General features: G+C 38.6%; 1 protein-coding gene across 1 annotated transcript; it reads right to left on the bottom strand.

The window, feature by feature from the left end:
- Positions 1-805: 805 nt before the first annotated feature.
- Positions 806-17855, bottom strand: LOC100253925 (protein OS-9 homolog). Its single transcript, XM_002262911.5, has 8 exons — positions 17593-17855; positions 16197-16273; positions 6231-6434; positions 5951-6022; positions 2597-2712; positions 2329-2395; positions 2129-2235; positions 806-1232 (listed from the first exon to the last, which is right to left on the bottom strand). The coding sequence occupies exons 1-8, from the start codon at positions 17687-17689 to the stop codon at positions 1073-1075; spliced, it is 900 nt and encodes a 299-aa protein (XP_002262947.2). The 5' UTR covers positions 17690-17855; the 3' UTR covers positions 806-1072.

The following is a 17855-nucleotide window of genomic DNA, read 5'->3' as shown; positions in this document are numbered from 1 at the left end:
TTTTATTCAACTTGTAGAAGCCATGCAATGTTACCCATGAACAAAATTGAATGCTTATCATGCCTGTGCTGGGAAAAATCCGCCAAACCATGATTCAAAAGCAGGTGGGAAGTCCAAATCCAAGCTATTCCTACAGTTGATTCAAAACCACTGAGTGATAATTAGCCCTTTCTGTGCGTTATTGGCAGACCAATGTTTTTAACCTTTCATTCTGATTTCTTGAAATAAACAATTGCTGTCATTGTTCCACCCTTGGTCTGAAAAATATGGAAATCGTTTCCTGTTTCTGAAAACTTTGTTTGGAAACATGAGATCAAGTGTTTTGAAAAACAAAGCTTGAAATTCACCACAATACTATAAACATGAAATGCCAACTTTTTTTTGACATGAAATGCCTCAAAAATCTCCAAGAGCTGGTTAATTGGAACAAGGGTTCCATGCTCAAATTGCATATCATCTGCTGCATTTTTCAAGTGAGAGTTCGTTACCCTTTATCTTTCAAGAAGAACCTGGTGTTTAGACATACTATTTAGATACATAACCATTTTTTTTTTCTTTTATAGGTAGATACATAACAAAATGAAAAACATTCTGATCTTTCTAGCTGGTAACCCACTCCCCTCCCGACATTTCCAGGGACTGACTAGGCAAACATGGACATACTTCCATTTTTTTTTTTTATCTTTATTAAAACCAAAGCAATATATTTAGATGCAATATCATAGAAAACATAATCAGGAACAAGATCCTCTGGCAACTACACTTCGACCTTTCTAAAAAAATGCAGCAATCAGGCATAGCATGATTTGTACAAGAAAAATCTTGTTATTATATACTTGTTATTTTGCATTACTCTAGGTAGCATCTACACCTTTACAAATCGTCTCAGTACCATTAAATAATGTTACAAAGAAACCCAAAATGTCCAGAGAAAAAATTGGCAATGGCAATGAAACTGCATGAGGTAATTTGAGATTGAAGAGTAACCTATTGCATTGATCTGAGAAAAGTAAAGCCATCCAAGAGTGCACTTTTCTGTTTCTATTAAGTACTGTGTCAGTATTTATGTAATCTATTGCTCTGAACCATGATTAGACGGATATTCAACGTCCGTGGCCATGGTAATTTGCTTATTTTTGAAAGGAGCTTCCTCTGCTTTTGTTTCCTTGTAATCCTTGGGGAGTGCATTACAATTAATGATGTGCCATACAGGCCTCTCCTCTTGGAACCATCTGCAAATTCAATGTTTGAGATCAGAGCAGCTAATGGAATGTCACTAGTATGTGCATGCATAACATAAAGAGCATGTTTCTGTGAGGAAAACTGACAATGTCTGATGGACTAAATATAACCCGTCCATTCTTTCTTCCTTTTACATATAAATGGAGACCCAGAGAGAATGAGTGATGAATTACAGGCAAAAGACAATGCCAAAGTAAATTTACCACATCCAGGAGGCAAATGAGCCCTTCTCATGGACCAGGAGAAGATAATTCTGTTCACCCTAAAATAACTGTACTACTTGTTTACAGTGATGTAAAGAACGCTTGTGTATAACATGGCCCAAACCAATTGATGAATTTTGATATCACAACTTGCAAAGGCTTATTTAAATGGGAAAAGTCAAGTGAATAAAGCAGTGCACCAGCAACATTTAATGGAAAGTTTTGTTTAAAGAATCATTTTCTTGTGTGACATACAAATTAACAAGGATTTTTCTTCCCATATCCATGTCTTGCTTTTCCATAAAGTAACATATGGGAGTAAATTATGGCCTTCTCATAAGAATGAGGCAAAGCAATGTCCTTTTCATGGATAAAACATATGCATGTTAATGTGAGAAATGCAGGGTTTGCGCAACCTAAGTTATGGTTTGTACAAGTAGCAGGGTCCTTTTTTTTGTTAGGCAAATAGAAGTATCACTAAAAAGGTGCCTAATTAAAAAAGGGGTGCAATCCAAGTGGACAGGCAGTACCCACAAGGTGCAGCATGCTGACAAACATATGAATGTGCTATAAAGGTTTTATCTATATTGAAGAAGAATAGTCAATATTTTTTGCAGTAACATATGAATCACGCCAAAAGGAAATTCAAGCCTTTCAAAAAAATTTGAGAGAGAGAGACTCACGGGTGCTTGCAAAGCATTGGGCTTTGAAATGTGAGTGCATACTTGCAAGTTGATAGCTCTGTAATAGAACTAATCATAGCTCTCGGCTCTGAGCACACAAATCTCACCTGCAAATCAACATTTAAAAAAAAAGAGGGGGGTGGTTTAGAGACATGTGAAAAATGGGAATGAAATAAAATAGGACTTCCAATACTTCATACCTCAGTTTCTCGAGGCTCATTTGTAAGATCACATATGGTTCCGTTTGTAAATTGATGAGCATGATACCTACATGAATCACACAATGAGAATCTGGTAAACTAGAATCACTCTGCCAAACCACAACACACACACAGACACACCCCTACATGATGAGAATTGGTGATAAGGGGAATCCACCCAATCCCACTCTTTATCTTTTTCTATTTAAGTGATAGCATCTATTTACTCAAGCTGACCCTGTCCATCCTCATGAGAGGGAAATCAAACCTTTGTGATGCATCTTTTGAGCGTGGATCCTTCTGTGTAGAAATGTCAGAGAGGTTTTGGTTGAATGCAGCTGTGGCCTCTGCATCATATACACCCAAGATAAACTCCTGAACCACCTGTAAACAAAAATATTAACATAATGATTCAGCTCCTTCAGATAGTCCAACAAGAAATAGAAAATGTACTTGATATGAAAAATATTATTAATACAATGATGGCATGATAACATATTTGAAATTTTTTTTTTTTTTTTGATAAGTAAAAGAGAGAATATATTTAAGGCAAGGATTGGGCCTCTGGATGGCCCATCCCGTTCAGCCCACTCCCACTACCACTTTGGTCAAACCAAGGTTGACACTCACCCTCACAGTCTTCTCCACTGACGACAGGGCTATCTCTCCCTGCACCAAACGCAGTCCCAATTGCAGGAGACCCAGCAGCTGCAGCAGCTTTTCCTTTTCTCCTTCCACCAGGGTTCGACATGTCATCCTCCATAGCCTGCACCAGCCACTCCTCATTTCTCACACTCAAAATGGCGCATGAGTTCCCCCCCTCCTTCACCCCTAACCTCCGGAATGGTGTTTCTCCATTTCCAATCATCAGAACCACCTGCAAAAGCCAGGGTGGCCTCCCACCACAGATGAACGGTGAAGCAAGTCGAATCCACCACCACCTGTAATGAACTGGGCAAGTCTCTCCCATCCCTCTTCACCAAAACTCTGGCCCATTGCAGCTGAGAGAAATAAGTGGTGTAATCGTCCACCGCGACGAACCCGAACCCACCACAACAATACCCAAATTTCTTGAAAATTTCACGACTCCAAAGATGCAGCGGCAACCCCACTATCCTCACCCACACTTCTTTAGCATGCATTCCCTTGGGAAAACACCCAGCCTTAGGGCTCCATCTTTCCAACTTCACAGCTTTCTCCCCGAGTCTTCTTAGACCTCTAGCAAGTGCCCTCTTTGCCTCGATTTTGGACCCGAACTCAAACAAGAGGAGGGCACCTCCCAGTTCAGCAATTTTCACACCCCCTTTCAGAGCCCAATGAAACATCACCCATCTCTTCAAAGAAGACAAGTTGGGGGTCGGGTCTGAAACTTCTCCACACCAACCAACCAAACATTGACCCAGCTGTTCCACCCTTCTTTGCAACTCCCTGCCCCCAAACTGGAGCAGACTGAGTCTCCTACCCTCCCAAGCTTTGACTTAGCAACATCCACAAAAGTCCCCTTTGCAAGCTTCGTTGGACCAATGCACCCCTCCACACCCAAAAAAGCAGCTGGGAAAGGTAGGTTCCTTGCCTCTGAAGAAAATCCACTCCCAATCAAAAAGTCACCTCGAATTTGTTTCTTCCCTAGAACAAGCTTCTACACCTTTTAACTTAGCAACATCCACAAAAGTCCCCTTTGCAGGCTTCATTGGACCAATCCACCCCTCCATACCCGAAAAAGCAGCTGGGAAAGGAAGGGTCCTTGCCTCTGAAGAAGAAACCACTCCCAATCAAAAAGCCACCTCGAATTTGTTTCTTCCCTACAACAAGAATCTACACCTTCCAACAAACAACGCAAACTTGACTCCCCAAACCTAATCTAGGAAGAAAAACCTCTACTTCTCTCCCAAATACACCTTCTTGGCTTCCCATCATTGACCTCTACTGACAAATCGAAAGACTAAGACTCCACCGCGAACCAGCATCGTCCACTCCTCAAAGCCATTACTCCTCAGATCTACATCTAATTTCAACCCTATTAGATCAGGCAACTTAAATTCCCCACATTAGTTCCTAAGATTCTTTTTTTTTTTTTTTTTGATAGTGTAAATGTATTAGAATAAAAAGAAGTATACACAATGTATACAAAGGAACCAAAAAACCCAAAAACAGCACAAGAATACAAAAATCATCAGTTGTGCCCTACAAAGAAACTATCCAATCCACAAACTCTAACAATGATAAAGATCCGTCCCCAATATACATTCTTACCCACTCCCATGATAGATGCAAGAGAGAACTCTTAATTGTTTCATCCACACATTCACAGTTATCAAAAGCTCTCCTATTTCTCTCCCTCCGTAAGGTCCAGAACACGCATAAAGGAGCAATCTTCTAAGCCTTTTTTCTTTTTTCCCCAACAAAAGAACCACGCCAACTAAGAAGAAACCCCCTAACAGAAAAGTGCATCATCCATTGTACACCAAACAAAGCAAAAATCAATTGCCACAAAACATGTTCTTTTGTGCAATGAAGAAGAATGTGATCACACATTCCTTCTTCTTTACACATGTAGCATCTATTGGGAATCCTCCAACCCCTCCTTCTTAACTGATCCAAGGTCAAAATCCTACTCCAAGTTGCCCCCCAAGCAAAGAAGCTAACTCTCACTAGGACCTAGTAATGCCAAACAATGTCATGAGGGAAAGGCTCTGTTCCCCCCATTCACCAAGGAATAGTAATAAGATTTAATAGAGAAGTTACCATTCTTTGACCCCAGCCACACCATAGTATCCTCATAGTCCAAGCTAATGGAGTGGTCATACAATTTCTCAAAAAAAAAAAAACCTTGACCTCCTCCAATTCCTAATCATGCGACTATCTAACAAATCTTGGGCTCCAACTACCGTTGTCCCAAACATCCTTCACCCAAGCATTTTTTGAGGAGGCTATAGAATAAAGGGTTAGAAATAAGTCCCTCAAGGCTATGTCTCCACACCACTTGTTTGTCCAGAACTTCACCTTGTTACTAGACCAACCTTGAAACCTATTTTTTCTTTGAGCGCCTTGCAAACACTTTTGATTGTCTTCCACAACCTCACTCCATGCCCCTCTCTTGCTTCTTTAGAGCACCAACCCCCTTCTTGTTGCCCGTACTTCCCTACAATTACCCATTTCCAAAGAGGGTTCCTTTCGCACACATATCTCCAAGAACATTATTAAGCATTTTAGTTCCTAAGATATCACTCTATTGATCACTAATGTTTCCAACTATTCTGTATACACTCTACAATTTGAAAGATAAGAGCACCCCCAATCAGTTTACTGATTTAGTAATTTAAATCAATATGAAGTATATTAAACATCTGGTGCCATCATCATACCCAAAAATTCAAACCCAAAACCATCATCCCAAAGCTCTAGAAAGATCCCAAGAGTACACAACATAATATCCTGCTTTCCTAGCTGAGTAAAATTGACAAATAAAGAAAATTACATAACTTAATGCATGGCATACTAGCGCATAGAAGAACACAGTTTCAGTGCTGGAAATGAAGTATCTAGGAAACAATGGTGATAATTCAATAGTAAAAGAATTGCTAAATGGAAACTAACACCTTTGGGGAACTTAAGAGGCTACCTTTTCTTCTTCTACATGAAGTTGCCGCAACTTCTTCTGATAACAAAATTCATATGACCACCAACCCTCTTGCTGCATAAAAGAGTTGGTAATGTAAAAATAATAATTGATGGTACATGAAAAATATTTAAAGCCATAACATATAAAAAACAAGTAAAATCAATTTAACAAAATTTACATGAGAAACAAGAATTTGATGTATTCAGTAGTTGTAGAAAATATGAAGTACTATTCAAACATAGGACACATCCAAGACACTTTTTGGGTGATATATACTCACTCTAACAAAGCATCGCTCCTTGATCACTTCAAGTAGTTCATCTGGCGTCTTGAGTTTAACCCGCTTCTCAGTTTCCACAATCATGCTGCTTGTATTCTGTTGAGTAACTGGCTTCCCAGTCTTGGCTTTCTCCACCTTAGGCAAGAAACATAGAAACTTCTGCCCATTTTTATTGGGCATAATTACAGACTCTTGATCATCATCCTGGAAAACAAATTTAGCCAAAATATCATGTTAGAACACATACTGTTTTTTCCGTGGTGAGGTTAACATATAAACAATAAATTTTATGCAAACTAATGGGAGAGAAATCAAAGATGAGTCATAGTTCCATCAGAGTACCAAACACCAAATGTTTATAAGATCAATGATAGGGGTAAAGAGACCAGAAAAGAGACTTGAAAATTAACTCTGTTAATACAACAATTATGTTTTTATTTCTTTACTTATCCATTTATTCTTATTAAAACAACCACTGCATTGCATTACATTGCAATAGTAAGTATATAGAAGGATAAGAATTCCTTCCAAAAAGAACAAAAACTTTTATACAAAATCTGATAAAAAAGGGCGGATAAGCGTACACTAATTCAAAAAAGCCAATCTATCTACACAATTGCAATGGTTAGAACAATGCTAGCTATCATTCATTATAAAATCTTCTACAAAAGAACCCAAGCTTCTAGCTTATTCATTGATGTATAAAAACAATTATGGATTTAAATTCACATTGTTAGCAATATAGACATAAAATGTTAATACAATCAATTTTTTAACCCTAAGTGGAGGGTGTCTCCGGTTGAAGAGCATGGTGGGTGGCCGTCGGGAGATGTTCTATTACCCGTGGATGAAGTTTTGATGTCGGAGGTGGCATGTTTTCAAGGTACGATATCTATTTCTGTTCCCGACTAGAGGGGAGGGACTCTATCTTCTACTCCTTCTCTCTTTGGGCCTTTTGGGGAGGCTCATCGGAACATGGGTTTGATTTGCTAGGGAGACATGGTGTCGTCAAATAGAAAGGATCCATCGCTGGAAGAGGGTGTTAGAAATGGCCCTCTTTCCTTGATCTTGAAGGATGGGTCGAGGGTAAAGCTTCAACCAAACTGTGTTAATGTTGAGTCAAGGCTTACGATTGGGGAGAAGGAAGAAGCTTACGTTTTGGGAGAAGGAAGTGTCCTAGGAGTGCCACGACGGGACCTTCACTGCTCTCAAGGAAATTTTAGCAAATTCATGGCTTTTAGAAAGTTTTTCGAGCTTCCGCTGAATTGAGAACAAAAGGGAAGACAGCAAGGTAGGGGACTAAAAAGGCTAAAGTGGGTGGTTCTAGGTTGGAGAGGAAGCTACGAAAATTGGAATGGTTTGTTAGCTATAAGACTGATTCAAGCTGTGGGATAGGAAGGGGGATAAATTTTGGGGATTTGGTTAGGGTGTGTCAATGGAACTCGGGATAATTTCATGGAATGTTAGAGGGATTAATGAGGGGAATAAGCATAGTGTGATCAAATTTTTTATTCGTATGACTCGGCTAACCTTGTTTGTCTTCAAGAAATGAAGATTCAGCAGATTACAACCGGAATGGTGAGGAGCCTGGGTGTGGGCAGATGTTTGGATCAGGGGGTAGTGGATGCTAAGGGCTAAGAAGGGGGAATTGTGGTTTTTTGGGATAAGTGGGTGTTGGAGCTTCTTGAGATGGAGGTAGGTGCTTTTTCAATTTTGTGTCAATTTAGAAATTGCGAGGGTAGTTTTGTGTGGATGTTTTTGGGAGTTTATAGGCATGTTCTGGTTGAGGAGAAAGAAGATTTTTGGATTGAGTTGAGTGCTATTAGAGGTCTTTGGAGGGACCCATGGTGCATTGGGGGGGATTTCAATGTGGTGAAATTTCCAGAGGAAAGGAGAGGCTGTATGAGTCTTTCGACTACCATGAGGCGTTTTTTAGAGGTTATTGACAAGCCGCACCTTAAAGACCTTCCCCTGTCTAGTGGTGAGTATATGTGGTGGGGTGGTTTAAACAATAGTTTAGCCTCTAGGTTGGATTGTTATCTAGTCTCTGACGATTAGGAAGACCAGTTCAATGGATTGGTTCAGAAAATCCTACCAAACCCAACCTTTGACCATGTACCAATAATGTTGGATGGTGGAAGGATAAAAAATGAAAAGATTCCATTCAAATTTGAAAATATGTGATTAAAGGAGGAAGGGTTCAAAGACCTCATAAGGAACTGGTGGGAGGGGTACAATATCAAGGGGTCTCATAGTCATATTTTGGCGATTAAGCTCAAAAGCTTGAAGCAAGATCTTAAAGTGTAGAACAAGGAGAGTTTTGGGAATGTGTCTACCAAAAAAATTGAGGCTTTGGCGTAGTTGGGACAGTGGGATGCAAAGGAAAGAGAAAGAGTCCTCACAATAGAGGAATTTGAGGTTAAAAGGAGTGTGGTGGATGTGGAGAAACATTGACTTTGTATTTTATGTAAATAGGTTTAAATCTAGGAGATGATGTAATTCCTGATTTTTTTGGGATTTAGTTTACTGATTTATAGGGATTTGGTTTAGGGTAGTTTTAATTTTCTATAACACTCCTAGGGCTTATCCTTTTTGTATATAACCAAATGAGTATTCTGTTTAGAAAGAAGAGGATTTTCTTCTCAATTTTTCCATAGTAGATGAGTTAAAATGGGCACTATTGGAGAAGATGTTTTGGAGGCATAAATCAAGAGAATTATGGCTAAAAGAAGGGGATAAAAATACAAGATTTTTTCACAAAATGGCTAATGCTCACAGAAGGAGGAATTTTCTAGAAAATTTAAAGGTAAATAGTGTTTTACTTGTAGGGGAGAATAGTATTAAAAAGAGAGTGGCAAGAGCTTTTCAACTAATGCTTTTTGAGACAAGGGAGTAGAGACCAAGTATAGAGGGGCTAGAATTTAACTCTCTATCGCCCGCAGATTCAATAGCCTTGGAGTTTCCTTTTTCTAAAGACGAGGTTTTTTCAACCTTATCTAGTTTATGTGGAGATAAGGCCTCAGGTCCGGATGGTTTTACTTTGGCCTTTTGGCAAAGCTATTGGGATGTTGTAAAAGGTGAGGTTATGGGATTTTTTGGTGAATTCTACGAGTTAGGATGCTTGGAGAGGAGTTTAAATGCTACTTTTATAATTTTGGTGCCTAAGAAAAGGGGGCTAAAGAGCTGAAGGACTTAAGTCTATTAGTTTGGTTGGGGGTTTATACAAACTGTTTCTAAAGTTCTAGCTAATAGACTCAAAAAGGTGGTGGACACTTTGGTCTCGGATTTTCAGCATGTTTTTGTGAGGGGAGACAAATTTTAGATGTTGCATTGATAGCTAATGAGGCCATTGATTCTAGACTTAAAGATAATTTGAGAGGATTCTTATGCAAGTTGGATATAGAAAAGGCATACAACCATGTAAATTGGAGTTGTCATTATAGTTATGGATAAAATGGGTTTTGGCTTCAAGTGGTTGGATTGGATCAGATGGTGTATCTCTATGGTCCATTTCTCTATTCTGGTCAATGGCACTCCTGGTTTTTTCTACAGCTTTAGAAGGTTGAGACAAAAAGACCCTTTATCTCCTTATTTGTTTATTTTAGTGATGGAGAACCTTTCCTGTTTGCTTTCTAGAGCAAAGGATGGTGGCTTTATTGAGGGGTTCCAAGTTAAGGAAAGACATGAGGTGGGTGTAGAGGTCTCCCATTTGTTCTTTGCAGATGATACTCTCATTTTTTGTGATACTAGCAAGGAAAATCTAAAGTACTTGAGTTGCGTTTTTATGTGGTTTGAGACATGCTTAGGTCTAAAGATTATTCTGGAGAAAAGTGAATTGATCCCCGTTGGGGATGTTCCAAATTTGGAGGGGCTTGCCGAGGTTTTAGGTTGTAAGGTGGGTACCCTTCCAACCACTTACTTAGGCCTCCACTTCGGTGCTCCTTACAAGTCCAATAGGGTTTGGGAAACTATGGAGGACCGGTTCCAAAAAGGGTTTGCTTTGTGGAAGAGGCAATATCTTTAAAGAGGTGGAAGACAGACTTTTATTAAGAGCACATTATCTAGTCTACCCATTTACTATATGTCCCTCTTTGTTATCCCCAAAAAAGTCGCATCTAGATTGGAACATATTCAAAGAGACTTCCTCTAGGGAGGAGGGGCTTTGGTGAATAAGGCCAATTTGGTTAACTGGTTTGTTGTTTGCATGGAGAAACAAAAAAGGGGTTTGAGTTTTAGAAGCTTTTCACTTTTCAATAAGGCCCTTTTGGGGAAATGATATTGGAGATTTGTGAGGGAAAGGAACCCTCTTTGGAAACAGGTAATTGTTGGCAAGTATGGTTTAAGGGCAGGGAAGGGGGGCGCGAACAAATGAGGTGAGAGGGAGGTATGGACTAGGGGTTTGGAAGGCAATTATAAATGGATGGGAGGTCTTCAAAAATAAAATAAGTCTTCAAGTTGGCTCAAGGAATCGAGTGAAATTTTGGAAAGATAGGTGGTGTGGGGATTTGTTTGAGAGATGCATTCCCAGGCCTTTTTGTTATTACTTCCTCTAAGGATGATTGGCCAGTAGATGTTTGGGATGGGGGTAGTTGGGGTCTAAGGTTTATTAGACAATTCAATGATTGGGAGTTGGAGGATGTTGATGCTCTTTTTGGGAGGTTGCATAACTACTCCATAGTTTTAGGTACTAATGACACCATGGTTTGGTTGGGGACTAGAGATTTTTCAGTTTAGTCCTTCTACTTCTCTTTGGCAAGTAGGAGAACAGAGCATTTCCCACATAATACAGTATGAAACTCTTAGGCCCCTACAAGAGCCAACTTTTTCGCTTGGAAGGCAACTTGGGCTAAGATATTGACACAGGATTAACTCAGAAGGAGGGAATGGAGGTTGTCAAATAGATGCTATATGTGCAAGGCTAAAGAGGAAACAGGAAATCATATTCTTTTACACTGTCTGAAAGCAAGCATATTGTGGCAGATGGTTTTTGCCCTATTTCATGTACAATGTGTGATGCACTCTTTTGTGAGGGGGGTGTTCTTAAGTTGGAGTGGCCTTTCGATTGGCAAAAAAAGGAAAAAGGCTTGGAAAGTTGCTCCTCTATGCATTTTTTGGTCCATTAGGGAAAGCTTAGATCAAACAATTAAAAGTTATTTCTTGTATCTATTTTGGGATTGGGTTAAGAGTATACATGGGGGATAATGTTACTTCTTTGATAGATTTTGTGGATTGGTTAGGATCCACGTAGGGTGTGGTTGCTTTATTTTCACCCCTATTGGTTTTTATATATGTATACATCGTGTATACCTTTATTTAATACAATTTCCTTTTTCCTCTAAAAAAAATTAGATTATTCCGAGGTATTATTTATTTAAACTATAAATTTCAGTAGACAAAGGAAAAGATGCAAACACACCACTAATTATAATACCAAATAACTATGTTTTGTACTCTTAAATTTTTTAGTACTAGATTTGTTAGAGTTGAAGGTTTTAAGCGCTGAAACTTAAATAGAAAAGCTTGTAGGTATCATCCAAAACTTTAATGATTGAATTCAATTAAATTGTTAGTAAAATAATTGAAGTCAGACAATTTGCTTAGTTGACAAGCTTGCACTTACACTCTTAAGATGATATTCTTTCAATAATATTTACATAAAATCTTTTTTAAAACAGTACTGCAATTTTTAGAATATAATAATTTTATTCTTAGATTATATATAATATGTTTCTTGGAAATGATGTTGGCAGCTACCTTTGCTGGATTTAACCAAAAAAAGGCAAATGAATTGACCAACAAAGCTACAAGTAAAAATATATCTTGAGAATATGATATATTTGAAAGAGCCTAATCCAGTTCCAATAGCATCATTATACTAAAAAAATTTAATCCATTTACAACACCAATGTCAGGAAGCATAATTCAACTTTTTCAAAGATTTTAGGACTTAATTTACTCTCTTTCATACATCATGGAATTCCTATTAAGCAAAGAAATCAATTTTGTAAAAAAGGAAAAGAAAAAGAGAGAGAGAAAACGAGAGAGAGAAAACCAACTACCAAGTAAAAAAACAAAAGTAGGTTGTTATGGCTCTCAAAACAAATAATTCTGGTCAATAAAAATATTGAAAACATAATGGTGAGTGAAGAAAAAAATTGGTATTCCCCAAATTCAATTTTTTCCCTTCCATAGAGCTAGCTATAGTGAAATTGTTTCCAATGACAAGTCAACAAGCCACATTAATCAAAGTAGAAGATTAAAGAAAGACCTAATAGAGAGATTGGGATTTTGCTTTGTTACTAAACAATAAAGCCATAGAGGTTGGAGACGATAATTTGACTTTGAAAGGAAGAGAGTATGGATGATATTTTTAAAGTGTCATTGAACTGTTAGACTAGTATGGAAAGAGGACTGTAATAAAAATAACTACAAAAACTGAATTGAAAACTGCAGAGAAATGGAAGGAGATAGTGGCAAGTATTGACAAATGTTGAGGCTTGTGAACATTACCCTCAAAATAGATCATGCTTCCTTTGAGATAATCACATTGCAGTAGGGTGAACAATGAGAGTCTACCTCTGCACTTCAAACAAAAAAGAGAGTAGCCGGAGTAGTGGAGGGGTGATATTCTGTCAGTGACCTAGTAAAGTATGCGTTGGGTTTAAAATTTCCTAGGGGGCAAAAGATGTGGTTTCAGAAAGGGCAAGGAAGAGGGGTTGCGGCAGTTTCTCCCAAGGGTTGCTATGTCTGGGGCTTTTTGTTTTGATAGCTTTAGGGTGAAGCTTGTACTTTAGAGGCTTGGTTTGTGGTCTCTCTTTCCTTCTACTTTGGGGGTCTGGTTTGTGTTTTCTCTTTCTTTTCGCTTGTATTAGGTTGCTGCTTGTATACTCCATGTGTATTTTGTGGCCCTTTTTCTAGCGCTTTTAATATATTTGCTTTATTTACCTATCAAAAAATATGAGAGTCTACCTCCAGGGTAGAACCGACTATTTGCAATGGTGCACTCCAACCACAAATAGCAACACAACTACAAAAGAGTTCCTCCAGAAAAGAGTATGGTTGATGTTGCAGGAAGGAAAATTGCAAAATAGTGGAAGTGGTGGATCGATTCCTCTTTGTTTCCCCCCTTCCCCTCTCCCCACCCCAAGAAAATGGGTAGTTTTTTTTTTCCCCTTTGATTTTTTCCTGAATAGTGAAAACAGTGATTTTGTTTTTTACTTTTGTGAAAGACGTGCTAATGAGCTTTAGTAAAACCAATAAAACAACTATTGATTTTTAGGAAATATATCAACAATAAAACCGTAACCGGAATATATTTAACTGGTGCAAAACTCTCTTGGACTGGCCAAAAGGCTTGACTCAACCCAAAATAACCGGCACAAAAAGTGGGCCAATTCAGGCACAGCCATGAGGGCCCAAACCTAGGCTCCCTCCTCCCTGCGCATGCGATGGGCAATGGTAACATGCTCAATTAAATGGTTTTTGGATCTGCCCCTAAAATCTTGCTGAATGGACTTGAGCCTTGTGCACACGCGTGGGCCTCCATTTTCTCTCCACAAGCCTAAGAAGCTTAGAAAGTAGGTGTTATTATAAACTACTTTTTGCTCCTCATCCATCTCCAATGCCATATTAAGGTGAAAACACCAACTTTTCAACTCATGCAATCTTCCAACATTCCCCCACAAATTGTATGGGTTGAGGAGGTGGAAAAAAGGGAAGAAAGATGTCTGGAGGAACATTTTTTTTTTTTTTGGATAGGCAAAGGCACAAAAGAAGGATATATTAATATGTAAAACGCATCCAACAGTCAACCCAAAGCATACAGGAGATATACAACAGACCCCTATAGGCAAAAAACAAAAGAGAGAGGGGCACAAAAAAAAAAAAAAAAAACTCACCTGCCCTCATCTAGAGCCCAACCAATCAAAAAAGTTGATTAAAGAATCAGACCTTTCATCCATACATGACTTAGCTCAAGACCAAAAATTACAAAAAAATATATATATATATATATTTCAACCTTTGAATTGAAAACTCCTCATTTTCAAAAGCAATCTTATTTCTTTCCTTCCAAACCGCCCAAAAAAGACACAAGGGGGTTGTTCTCCAAATCTTTCTTCGCTTCTTGCCTATAAACAAGCCATGCCACCCAAGAAGAACCTCTTTAACTGACAAAGGAAGAACCCACGACACACTAAAAAGGGTAAACAACAAGTCCCACAAAACCTTAGCCTTGGTGCAGTGAATTAGAAGATGATTATTATAGACTCTTCAGCAACACAACAAATGAAACATCTATTCGAGAGTAACCAGCCCCTCTTCTTTAGTTGATTCAAAGTTAAAACTTTACCCCATGAAGCCTCCCAAGCAAAAAAACCAACCTTAGAAAGAGCACAAGGGCTCCAAATAATGTTGTTCGGAAACGGGACTATACTACTGCCCTCCATAACGCTATAAAAGGATTTAACAGAAAAAATACCATCTTTAGCCTCTTTCCATTGAACCCTATCCTCCATGTTAGTGTCCACCTTCTTCCCTTGTAAGGAGAAAAGGAATCTCTCCACCGTTTCCATCTCCCAATCACTAAACAGCCTAAAAAAAGGTGGATTCCAACCCCCCTCCTCCCCTGAAGCATCCCAAACCTTTGCCACGCACGCCTCTTTTGATGCCGCCAAAGCAAACAAAGAAGGGAAAAAAAGGCTTAAAGCATCGTCGCCACACCACCTATCCTCCCAAAATCTCACTCTTCTACCACCCATCCTCAAGACAAGGATGTCTAGAGGAACATGAGAATCTAATGCATGAGAACTGGTGCCTTTTGGATTATAAACCAGTCCTAGGATAAGAAGTTGTGAATCACTAAGCTTTGGTGGGAACAAGTTTCTATGAACCAAAATTTCTTATTGCAAATCAGGGAACGAATTCACATTGTGTTCTCTACTCATAGCTAAGTAAACATGTTGGCATGGATGAGTCATGTGCCTTACCTGAATATTCATGAGAGCTGCAGAGAACCTGCTTAACTACTCATAGAAAACGATCTCACTTCCCTCTTACATAGGTGAATCCATCAAGTGTGTCTTGTAATTAAACATACCACCATCAAGTATGTCTTGTAATTAAACATACCACCCATAAGGGATATGGTATTCATTAAGAGCATGTGCTCATCCTTAATCATTGTAAAACAAAGGTTGAAATAACTGGTGCAAAAAGTGGCCCAATTTAAGGGCACTCATAAGTGCTAAAAACCAAGGGAGTCCCCCCTAGGCAAGCAATGGAGGTGGGAAACACGCTCTTTAAAAGGGTTTCCAAATCAGACCTCCCTGACATCCCAATGAACAGGTTTGGGCCCTGTGCACGCTTGTGGGCCTCCACTTTCTTTCCACAAGCCCATGAGGCTTAGAAGGTAGGTTTCATTATAAACCAGTATTTGCTCCTCATCCCTTTACAATGTGAAACAAGGTGCAAACACCAACTTTTCACTTCATGCAATCTTCCCACAAGTACGTTCTGCACATGGTCTTCAATTAAGTCTATCTTGCTGAAAACTGGAAAGTTGCAAATACTCCATGTGCAACTTATCTATCCAAAAATATTCTATGAGTAACATTTTTTTTTTAAGTGAAACAATTTTAACTAGCAAGCACACTGAATTGGTGGGACCACTCATTCCTTTTCACTTTGACTACTTAATTTGGTTATCAAACAACACCCACATAAACACATAAACCACTAAAATCAAAATGAGTCTTCAAAAGCCAAGCCCCATTAACATAAAATAGCAAGAATAAAATTTTTATGGAAAGATCGCATCTGGGCATATTAAACATGCATCTATTCATGTTGTAGCATGCTCCAACACATGGCTGCCAAGTCTAAACACCAAATGAATGTCAAAATTCCTAAAATTAACTATGGGGGCAACTAGGCCCAACCAATAAGTGTGGAAGTCACTGAACTTACTGGATGAAAAGGTGAGTCTTCAGAGTGGAATTCAATCTTGTATTTGGGTTCAAGCGAGCCACTACCGAATGTACCACCTGTGATCAACAGTTTGAAGAGCATAAAAAAGAGCATAAGCATTGCAGCATCTCTAATCAATAACAAGAAAATAGAGCCAACGATAAACATAGGAAGGAAGGGGACAACATCCTATAGTAGTAGAAATAATAAGAATAATAAGAACCTGAATAAATCACCAAACAAGTGGAAAATGCAACCATGTAAATTTCTAGCCTTTAAAGCAATGGAATATATTGACTCTTGGCAGCAGCCCCAATGGTTCTTTCATCTTTGTAGTCCATTGTTTCTTAAGTAATCTGCTGATGGCAAGTTATAATACCCATACATGATTTGTGATAGGAACCTATATATTATTTTAATTTTTAAATGCCCAAGACTTTCAAAATGGAAAAACTAGCCCTTTGAACCACTAAGAGCATAAGAAAAAACAATAAGAGTCAACTACATCAGGGCAAAGGCACTAAGACCCCAAAAACCATAGCAATATCCACAAGTTGTTCACTTTATGTATGAACTCTCTTTGGCTTCAACCCCAAACCTCAAGGTACCCCTTATACATGGCGGAACCCGCTTCCCCTGCTTTAGTGCCCATATTGTGACTCAAACAAGCCCATGAAGCAGGTAAGACTAACAGTCATGTCTAATAACTAGAACCCACGCACAATAACAAAAATAGGACCAATGGAATGTGTCAAAGTAGTACTCGTACCAAGGCTATACCATCTTACACAAGGATAGGAATAACAAGCACCATTGCTGTCTTCTTGTCCAATGCAATGCAATATAAAAGGGCACTCCACATGGTTCATATTTCACAAAAAAAAAAAAAAAATTATATGTTATTAGAAGTAAGCACCTCCCTTCACTAAAATGGAAGTGGGATTTCCTTAACAAGGTGCAAGAAAAACCATACATATACATATGACCCAGAAACCTAATTACTCTTAAATGTCAAATAAATTCAGATCCACCAAGAGCCAAACCACTTAAAAAAACTCATTACGTTTACATTAAAATAGATTAAAAGAGAGAGAGAATGAAAACCACAAATTAAACCACATAAATCAATGATCCAGAAACAAAATAGCACTTAAATGCCGATCAAAATTAGGGTAAACTCTAAACAAGATTCTTCAACCAACTTCTTCTAAAAACTCACCCAGTCTTGGCCCATTTAAGAACATTCGTCACATTAGAATTAAAAAGATAAAAGGAGAGATAACGAAAACCCACAAATTAAAAGGGCAATTTTTGAAGCCTGAAGCTTGAATATTGAATTAAGAGGACTGACATATAATTGAATCACGGAAAGAAGAGAAGGGTGGTTAAATCTTACCTCCATAAGCTGGGAAGACCTGATCAGCAGTGACTTTGATTAATAGATTAAGTGAGATTATTAGGAGGATTATCCACCCTATTCTCATCATTGCCATTCTCCCTCTCTCTGAAACCCTAGTAAGAGCCAGAGAAACAGCTCCTACTAGTATACACAGCCAAAAACAGATGCCACCACGTGTCTTCCACCAATCTGGGCTTGCCACGTCGATTCCCGGAGAAACGAGACCCTTGTGGAGGATTGGGCTGTTTTTGTCTTAGTCC

The sequence above is a fragment of the Vitis vinifera genome, chromosome 11 (assembly GCF_030704535.1).
Source record: "Vitis vinifera cultivar Pinot Noir 40024 chromosome 11, ASM3070453v1".
Lineage (NCBI taxonomy): Eukaryota > Viridiplantae > Streptophyta > Magnoliopsida > Vitales > Vitaceae > Vitis > Vitis vinifera.
The sequence above is the reverse complement of the archived record's forward strand: the minus strand, read 5'-3'. Positions and strand labels throughout refer to the sequence as shown.